We start from the raw sequence: 10,363 nt of genomic DNA on the forward strand, positions 1-10,363 counted from the left end.
AGAGGAGACGGCGAGCATAGATCACCGCTGTGAAGAGAGCTTTGACACCCAGTAATGTTAGCTCAGTGTAGTACTTGATATGCATTAGATGATATCTAAATTATTTTAATCAACTTGTCATTAATTTTACTTATAAAAAAATCTTCCCTTAAAGGATGATCTATTGATCTATGACAGGTCAATAATTAATCTAAATATTTTAAGACAACAATCCACAAAAATATCAGTGGAAATAAACACAAACACTATAAAGTTGTGTTGTGATGTCATGAGATAAATATTTAAATCAGTGTGAGTCTGTTTGCATATCAGATGAGATGTTTCAGATCTCTGAGAGTTTATAGTGCTGTGAGTTTAACACTTCATAACTCAACACAACACACAAAACTAAACATCAACAATGACCTTCACCATCATCTTCATCTGGACACTTTTATTCTCCTTACAAGGTAGATTATTTATAAAATATGACTAAAAATATTTTTATAAACTGTACATCTACATTTTAATATATAACTTATATATTTATCATTTATCTTTCAGGGTGTAAATCACAGATCACAGTAACTCAAAGTCCTTTAGTGAAAACTGCAGCACGAGGAGACTCTGTTACTATGAACTGTAAACTCAGTTCTCCTACAGGCTATAACCCACCCACTGTGTCCTGGTACTTACAGAAACCTGGAGAAGCTCCTAAACTCCTGATATATGATACAAACACCCTTCAGTCTGGAACTCCATCAAGATTCAGTGGCAGTGGATCAAACAAAGATTTTACTCTGAGCATCAGTGAAGTTCAGACTGAAGATGACGGAGATTATTACTGTCAGAGTTATCACAGTGGTGGTGTGTTCACACAGTGATAAAGAGTCGTACAAAAACCTCCATCAGTCAGACTGCACAGATACACCTGACAGATACTGCAGCTGTACACACACACACACACACGCACACACACACACACACACACACACACACACACACACACACACACACACACACACACACACACACACACACACACACACACACACATGCACTTTTACACAGACGTATAGAGAGTTTATCAGATTTGACTGCTATAGTTGTGTATTTATATATCTGTGTGAATGTGAGAAATAAATCTTGAATGTTGAAGTGCAGGTTAAAACATTTCTTCATTTGATCTTCTCTAAATATTCAATATATTAATCTGACTTCTGAGATCAGACTCATTTTGAAGTGTTGAATCTGATCAAAGCTCATTTCTTCATCCATCAGTTAAACTCATCAGCGTCTCATTTCAGAGAATAAAGAGTCAAAGAGTGAAACTGAGAGTTCAACTCATATTTGTATCTTCAGGATGAAGAGATTCAGTTCCTCTCAGAACAGAGCAGATGTTCATACACAAGAGTTTGATGTTCCTCCAATAAAATCAACAAACACTAAAACTAGTCAAATAAAAACTCATTTATAATGATGTTTTATTATCTTTTCTCACAGTATGTCTTCTGTTTTAATATTCATGACATTCATAAGATCAAATGTAAGTGGTTGCTGGTTTGTCTTTCTGGTCTTGTGTCAGTTTATCTGCAGGTGTCTTCATGCTTCATTGAGTGAAGTTTATTTATAAATGTGAGATGTGTGAACTCCTGAAGTATCAACATATTTATACAAGAGACAAAAGAAATCAAGAGAATATAATGTTACTTCTCTTTTATTGACGTTTAATAAAATCAGACAGACTGAATAAAGCAGAGACACAAACTGTTGATGTGAGACATGAATGAGAAGAAGAGATGAGAAGAAGAGAGGATCTACTCAGAACACAGATCTTTCTTCACTTCTCCAGTGACTGTCTGACCTTCCCGACTGATCTCACAGATCACTGAGTCTCTGTTGATCCATTCTTGTTCAGTGAGAGTCAGACTGCTGCTCCAGCTGTACAGACCGCCGTCTTTCTGTAGGACTCCAGCTCTGTTCTCCTGAGATCCTGACATCTTCCCATTCACTTTCCAGCTCAGACTCCAGTCTGAAGGGAAACCATTGCTGGCCACACACATCAGTGTTGCTGTCTTCTTGCTGGAAATCTCTTCACTGGACGGCGGCAGGACGATCACTTTAGGAAGATTTACACCTGACATACACAGATACACAGAAAAAAACATCAAGAGATAAAGTGACAAAATAAAACCAAAAAAAATTCAGATATCAAATATAGTTTCAAAGTTTTGACTATAAAACCTATCCGATTTCGTTATCATAAAATTAGAACCCTAAATGATTGATCTTATGTGTGTTTTATGCATGGCTCTTCATTACAATTTTCAGTTTTAAAAGGAGGCTATTTGTTAAAAAAATCACTCCCCAAACATAATATAACTTAATATAAAATATAAAATATATTATTATATATTATTATATATTATTATTATTATTATTATTATTATTATTATTATTATTATTATAAAATATAAAATATAACTATAATATAAAAACAAATTATAAAGATTAAGAAAATACAATCTTTTAATGTTATTGCCCCATTAATGTTCTGTATTTAAAATAATATAAGTTATTAAGTATTTTTGCATAAATATTTGATATAAAACATTTATGCAAAAATAATTCATAACTTATATTATGCACGCCACAAACAACACACAAAGGTAAAACACAGCACACAAAACTTTTTGTGTAGTTTTGCTTTGCCGTTTGTTGCGTGTGTGTATTTTTAAAGGCACAAAATTGGCAAAGCAACATCTACAATTCAAGTCTTTGTGCCTCTTGCCAATTTCTTGTTCTTCCAATCGATGTTTTTAAATTTCTCGCTATAATTGACATCTTAGTTATCCATCAAGTATTATGCTAATCTTTACTAAATACTTAATTCCTCCGAATGGTTTATTATCCGAACTGAAGCGAGATCTTTAACGCTTGTTTTATATGAAGCAAGTCTACAGAGCAACACGACCAACATGAAAGGAACGCCACTGTCAGATACCCAAATGAGCACAAATAGAGGAAAAGTAAAAAAATAAAAAATACACAAATAAACAAATGTTTTTCGACTTTTACACCAATATCTTAAATTATTATTACAATTTAAACAAATGTATTTCTATGTTTTAATACTTTACATACAGTATAGAGCACAATATGGCACATAGTCAACAAAATAAATGCATATTACTTAAAGCACCCTGACTGAGAATTAAAAACAAACAATTTAATTAAGAAATAGAAGGAATAAGAGGAATGATACTTAATTTAATTGTATATTAATAGCAATTGCAAGTAAATGTTAAAATAATTTTGTACTTACTGCCAACTTCCAGTCTCGTGCCGGCACCGAAAGTCCACCACAGTGATAGAAACAAACCGAGCAGCTGTACAAAAACCTCTGAACGCTTCACTTACTCTGAGTCTATATTCTGTACATTATGTACATACATGCTTAACAATGCTTTTATTTACTTAATGATTTTATTTGTATTTTTTCTGACACTATACGAAAAGAACAGAATTTCTAAAAGTAAATGTTTGTTGTAATCGAACCTCAGCTGAATGTTTGATAGTCAATGATAAACTGTGAATGAAAGATTGAATCAAACATTTAAGACTCAAGGTTTGGAGTCTGTAGGTCATGTGACTGCATGTTTGTCTTGTAGATATCACATTAGATCACTGAATACTGTCTGTCTGCTCATATGTAATTCAAATCAGTGTTTAACAAGAGACACAAAACCTTACTAAAATGACCGTACTATATACATTGCAAGTATTTTTATTCAATCAGAACTCATTTCTGTGTCCTGTTTATGAAGATCTAAAAGATACAAAATGAATGCAGGTCATGCAGGAGTGGACAGATTTTTTTATTTTTATTCTTTTTTCAAAACAATCAAACACAGAAATATCACAATACAAATGTGTCTTATGAATGTAATGATCAGATTAATATAATGAACACTTCATTCATATCTTACACATCTCTGTAAGTCAGATTTCTGCTGTATTGAGCAAGATGATTTTCATAATCTGTTTGCATATCAGATGAGATGTTTCAGATCTCTAAGAGTTTATAGTGCTGTGAGTTTAACACTTCATAACTCAACACAACACACAAAACTAAACATCAACAATGACCTTCACAATCATCTTCATCTGGACACTTTTATTCTCATTACAAGGTAGATTTTAAAATACATTTACTTTATTTATATAAATCATGACTGGAAATATTTTTATAAACTGTACGTTTACATTTGATTCTTATGATTTATCTTTCAGGGTGTAAATCACAGTATACAGTAACTCAAAGTCCTTCAGTGAAAACTGCAGCACGAGGAGACTCTGTTACTCTGAACTGTAAACTCAGTTCTCCTCCATACTGTAGCACACCTTGTGTGTCCTGGTACTTACAGAAACCTGGAGAAGCTCCTAAACTCCTGATATATCAGACAAGATACCTTCAGTCGGGGACTCCATCAAGATTCAGTGGCAGTGGATCAAACACAGATTTTACTCTGAGCATCAGTGGAGTTCAGACTGAAGATGCAGGAGATTATTACTGTCAGAGTTTTCACTGGCCTGACAGCACACGAGTGTTCACACAGTGATAAAGAGTCATACAAAAACCTCCTTCAGTTAAAGAGGAACTACAGACACACAGGACTGGTTTTGCACACAAACAGAAACCCCATTCTCTTTTTAAAACTAAAGTTTAAATAAAACCCTCAAGATAAGTCAAATATGAATATGATTCATAAAAACTGAAACAATACATCACAAAGGCCTATAGATGGTTTTATCTTATGGTTGTTGCCATTGTTAAGTGTCTGGCCCAATGTTAACTTCTGGTGTGTGTTTGTTAATGGTGTTAGTGGCAAATTAGAAATCTGGCAAAAATATCTTGTTGAAAATAAACATTTAAGTGAATCTTGCAAAAACATAGGATTATTATATAAAAAACAACAAAAACAAAACTCCACCATAAACCCAGTGTAACAGAACCAAAAGCAAATCGTACAAAATTGTACTGTATGAATGTGGACGTAGGAATTAATGAAGTTCTAGGTTCAGGAAAAGCTAAACATTTAGGCCTGTCAATCATCATTGCGATCATATAGACAGTTTCATCGGACGCACACGTGTTGCTGGAGTTATGCGACTGACCCAAAGTGCACCTCTGGTCTGAGTTTGTTTCTCGCTGCTGTGAAGAGAGTTTTGACAGGCGATCGGTAGCTAACACTGTATACATTCATTTTACACAGTAATGTAAGCTCAGTGTAGTAGTTGATACGGGTTAGATCTAAACAAAGGTAATCAACTTGTCATTTATTTAACTTCTTACAAGAAAAAATCTCCTCTCGAAGGATGATCTATTGATTTATGACAGATCAAGAATTAATACAAATATTTTAAGACAAGAATCCACAAACACTATTAGTGGAAAACAATAAACACAAACACTCAGTGTATAAAGTTGTGTTGTGATGTCATGAGATAAATATTTAAATCAGTGTGAGTCTGTTTGCATATCAGATGAGATGTTTCAGATCTCTGAGAGTTTATAGTGCTGTGAGTTTAACACTTCATAACTCAACACAACACACAAAACTAAACATCAACAATGACCTTCACCATCATCTTCATCTCGACACTTTATTCTCCATACCAGGTAGATTTTTTAATTAATTTACCTTATTTATATAAAACATGACTAAAATATTTTTATAAACTGTACATTTACATTTGATTCTTATCATTTATCTTTCAGGGTGTAAATCACAGATCACAGTAACTCAAAGTCCTTCAGTGAAAACTGCAGCACGAGGAGACTCTGTTACTATGAACTGTAAACTCAGTTCTCCTCCATCCTGTAGCACACCCTGTGTGTCCTGGTACTTACAGAAACCTGGAGAAGCTCCTAAACTCCTGATATATTGGACCAAAACCCTTCAGTCTGGAACTCCATCAAGATTCAGTGGCAGTGGATCAAACACAGATTTTACTCTGAGCATCAGTGAAGTTCAGACTGAAGATGCAGGAGATTATTACTGTCAGAGTTATCACAGTGGTGGTGTGTTCACACAGTGATAAAGAGTCGTACAAAAACCTCCTTCAGTCAGACTGCACAGATACACCTGACAGATACTGCAGCTGTACACACACACACACACACACACACACACACACGCACGCACGCACGCACGCACGCAGGCACGCACATTCTGGTTTCCATGTTTTGTGGGGACATCCATAGACGTAATGTATTTTATACCATACAAACTGTACTGTATATTCTATTCCTCCTCTATTCTCTAACCCCAACCATCACAGAAACCCTTTTGCTACTTCACATTTTCAATAAACATCATTTTATTTGATTTATAAGCTTGTTTCCTCATGGGGACGTCAAAATGTCCCAACAAAATTGGTCCCAACAACGTGATAATTACCAGGTACACACACACGCACTTTTACACAGACGTATAGAGAGTTTATCAGATTTCACTGCTATAGTTGTGTATTTATATATCTGTGAATGTGAGAAATAAATCTTGAATGTTTAAGTGCAGGTTACAACATTTCTTCATTTGATCTTCTCTAAATATTCAATATATTAATCTGACTTCTGAGATCAGACTCATTGTGAAGTGTTGAATCTGATCAAAGCTCATTTCTTCATCCATCAGTTAAACTCATCAGCGTCTCATTTCAGAGAATAAAGAGTCAAAGAGTGAAACTGAGAGTTCAACTCATATTTGTATCTTCAGGATGAAGAGATTCAGTTCCTCTCAGAACAGAGCAGATGTTCAGACACAAGAGTTTGATCTTCCTCCAATACAATCAACAAACACTAAAACTAGTCAAATAAAAACTCATTTATAATGATGTTTTATTATCTTTTCTCACAGTATGTCTTCTGTTTTAATATTCATGACATTCATAAGATCAAATGTAAGTGGTTGCTGGTTTGTCTTTCTGGTCTTGTGTCAGTTTATCTGCAGGTGTCTTCATGCTTCATTGAGTGAAGTTTATTTACAAATGTGAGATGTGTGAACTCCTGAAGTATCAACACATTTATAAAAGAGACAAAAGAAATCAAGAGAATATAATGTTACTTCTCTTTATTGACATTTATTAAAATCAGACAGAATGAATAAAGCAGAGAGACAGAGTGTTGTATGAATAGTTGTTCACTGTTGATGTGAGACATGAATGAGAAGAAGAGATGAGAAGAAGAGAGGATCTACTCAGAACACAGATCTTTCTTCACTTCTCCAGTGACTGTCTGACCTTCCCGACTGATCTCACAGATCACTGAGTCTCTGTTGATCCATTCTTGTTCAGTGAGAGTCAGACTGCTGCTCCAGCTGTACAGACCGCCGTCTTTCTGTAGGACTCCAGCTCTGTTCTCCTGAGATCCTGACATCTTCCCATTCACTTTCCAGCTCAGACTCCAGTCTGAAGGGAAACCATTGCTGGCCACACACATCACTGTTGCTGTCTTCTTGATGGAAATCTCTTCACTGGACGGCGGCAGGACGATCACTTTAGGATGACTTACACCTGACATACAGAGATACACAGAGCAAAAGATGAAGAGTTTAAGTGACAAATTAAAATGAAATCTAGATATCAAATATTGTTTCAAAGTTTTGCCTAAATGTGTTTGGGTTTACGTCTTCAGTTTCATGCATGGCTCTTCGTTGCAATGTTCAGTTTTAAAGGAAGGCTATTTGTTAAAAAAATCACTCCCCAAACACAATATAAAACTTATAAAAACAAACAATGAAGATTAAGAAACTACAAAATTCTATGATTTTTGTCCCACTGGATTGATGCTCTGTTAAAATAATGAAAGCTATGCAAAATTTTTGCATAAATATTTGATACCTTTAGCTCTACTGTTAAAGAATGACGATAACAACAATAACGTAAATAATTGCCGATGATCAAATCACTTCAGATAAATGCGTCTGCTTATGCTGGATTTTTCAGTAGGTCAGCCACTGAATTTTACAGATTATTTTCAAATTCAATTCCGTCGCACTACAATAACACAACAGATCAATAGCACAAGTTTCTGTTTGTATTTGGTGTGATATTTATATGCAAAAATTAACTTATGTGGATATAATACACACTGTTAACCCCTTATGTTTAGTGGTGTGCGTTAAGTGCGTATTATATGTCAACCCAGTCTCACGGCATTTCGGCATTTCGCTTTAATTTGAGACATCTGAGTTTACTTATCCATTAAGTATTGTGTTAATATTAAAATGAATAATTAATTCATCTAAATGGTTTATCATCTGAACTAAAGCGAGATCTTCCTTTAACTCGTGTTTTATATAAAGCGAGTCGCCACACGACAAACATGAAAGTAGCGCTGCTGTCAGATACCCACACGAGCAGAAAAAAAGGGGAAAAGGCGAAAAATATACACAAATAAACAAAAGTATTTAAACTTTTACAACATTATTTTAATTATTGAGGTGTTGATAAAAAAAACTTGTCTTTGCCTTTTTAATACATTACATATAGATCAGCACAATATGGCAAATGGTCTATAAAAGAAATGCATATTAAATACTTAAAGCACTCTGACTGAGAATTAAAAGCAAAATAATTAATAAATAGAAGGAATATAAGATGAAATTATTTTAATTATTAAAAAGCAATTGCAAGTAAATATTAAGATTATTTTGTACTTACTGCCAACTTCCAGTCTTGTGCCGGTGCCGAACGTCCACCACAGTGATAGAAACAAACTGAGCAGCTGTACAAAAACCTCTGAACGCTTCACTAACTCTGACTCTATAACAAACACATTTAACACAACACAAATTCATGCTTTATTTATAACAATATTATACATAATATCTTTAAGTAAACATCACATATTTTTACAGTATAATTTAACTTTACTTAGTAAACTTAAGTAAATTCTACTCATCATCTACTTATTTGTTAATTTAAATCAGCTTTTCTTTTTTCTCTTTTTTTATATTAAATTAAATCAGCCTTTCTAAGTTAATTTTACTTAATTTCACAAGTGTGAAATCTACTTGAAAAACCTGCGTGCAAAAAATTGCTAAAGAAAAATTGAGTATTATTTACTTATTATTTTTTCAGTGTAATTCCAAACAGTGTTTAACAAGAGACACAAAACCTTACTGAAATGACCATACATACACTGCAATTATTTTTATTAAATCAGATCTCATCTCTGTGTCCTGTTCATGAAGATCTGAAAGATAAAAATAAATGCAGGTCATAAGAATGGACAGATAAAAATCTTTAAAAAAATCAATATCAACACAAATGTGTCTTGTGAACGTAATGATCAGATTAATATTATGAACACCTCATTCATATCTTACACATCTCTGTAAATCAGATTTCTGCTGTATTGAGCAAGAAGATTTTCATAATCTGTTTGCATATCAGATGAGATGTTTCAGATCTCTGAGAGTTTATAGTGCTGTGAGTTTAACACTTCATAACTCAACACAACACACAAAACTAAACATCAACAATGACCTTCATCATCATCTTCATCTCAACACTTTTATTCTCATTACAAGGTAGATTTTTAAAACACATTTACCTTATTTATATAAAACATGACTGAAAATATTTTACAAACTGTACGTTTACATTTGTTTCTTATGATTTATCTTTCAGGGTGTAAATCACAGATCACAGTAACTCAAAGTCCTTCAGTGAAAACTGCAGCACGAGGAGACTCTGTTAATCTGAACTGTAAACTCAGTTCTCCTACAGGCTATAACCCACCCACTGTGTCCTGGTACTTACAGAAACCTGGAGAAACTCCTAAACTCCTGATCTATCGGGTCAGCACTCTTCAGTCTGGAACTCCATCAAGATTCAGTGGCAGTGGATCAAACACAGATTTTACTCTGAGCATCAGTGAAGTTCAGACTGAAGATGCAGGAGATTATTACTGTATGAGTGTTCACTATATCAACAGTAAAAATGTGTTCACACAGTGATAAAGAGTCGTACAAAAACCTCCTTCAGTCAGACTGCACAGATACGCCTGACAGATACTGCAGCTGTACACACACACACACACACACACACACACACACACACACACACACACACACACACACACACACACACACACACACACACACACACACTCCTTCATCTTCATTCAGGTTGTGGTTTTATACAGACTTTAATTTTTAAAGCAAGCATGGGGTTTCTGTTTGTGTGAAGAATAAAGTCTGTTCTGAAGTCAGTTCATAAAAAAATATCTTGAAATCTTTAACATTATAAATAAGTAAAATCTCAATTGAGAAGTGAAAGTGTTCAGGTTCACAGCATTTAAACAAACAGTAAA

General features: G+C 34.1%; 5 gene segments (V, D, J or C); 3 read left to right on the forward strand and 2 right to left on the reverse strand.

The window, feature by feature from the left end:
* Nucleotides 1–263: 263 nt before the first annotated feature.
* On the forward strand, nt 264–1,068 carry LOC129425988 (immunoglobulin kappa variable 1-8-like). The segment is given in 2 exon segments: nt 264–449; nt 544–1,068. Coding segments are annotated over 2 exon segments (369 nt in total).
* Nucleotides 1,069–1,699: 631 nt separating this feature from the next.
* Nucleotides 1,700–3,434, reverse strand: LOC141362083 (Ig lambda-2 chain C region-like). The segment is given in 3 exon segments: nt 1,700–2,116; nt 3,305–3,368; nt 3,420–3,434. Coding segments are annotated over 3 exon segments (399 nt in total).
* A 686-nt stretch (nt 3,435–4,120) lies between these two features.
* LOC129425552 (immunoglobulin kappa variable 1D-13-like) lies at nt 4,121–4,686 on the forward strand. The segment is given in 2 exon segments: nt 4,121–4,172; nt 4,273–4,686. Coding segments are annotated over 2 exon segments (378 nt in total).
* A 2,414-nt stretch (nt 4,687–7,100) lies between these two features.
* On the reverse strand, nt 7,101–8,947 carry LOC141362084 (Ig lambda-2 chain C region-like). The segment is given in 3 exon segments: nt 7,101–7,557; nt 8,707–8,808; nt 8,944–8,947. Coding segments are annotated over 3 exon segments (426 nt in total).
* A 543-nt stretch (nt 8,948–9,490) lies between these two features.
* LOC129425982 (Ig kappa chain V region K29-213-like) lies at nt 9,491–10,084 on the forward strand. The segment is given in 2 exon segments: nt 9,491–9,578; nt 9,679–10,084. Coding segments are annotated over 2 exon segments (378 nt in total).
* The last annotated feature ends 279 nt before the right edge of the window (nt 10,085–10,363 follow it).

This window comes from Misgurnus anguillicaudatus, chromosome 25 (assembly GCF_027580225.2).
Source record: "Misgurnus anguillicaudatus chromosome 25, ASM2758022v2, whole genome shotgun sequence".
NCBI lineage: Eukaryota > Metazoa > Chordata > Actinopteri > Cypriniformes > Cobitidae > Misgurnus > Misgurnus anguillicaudatus.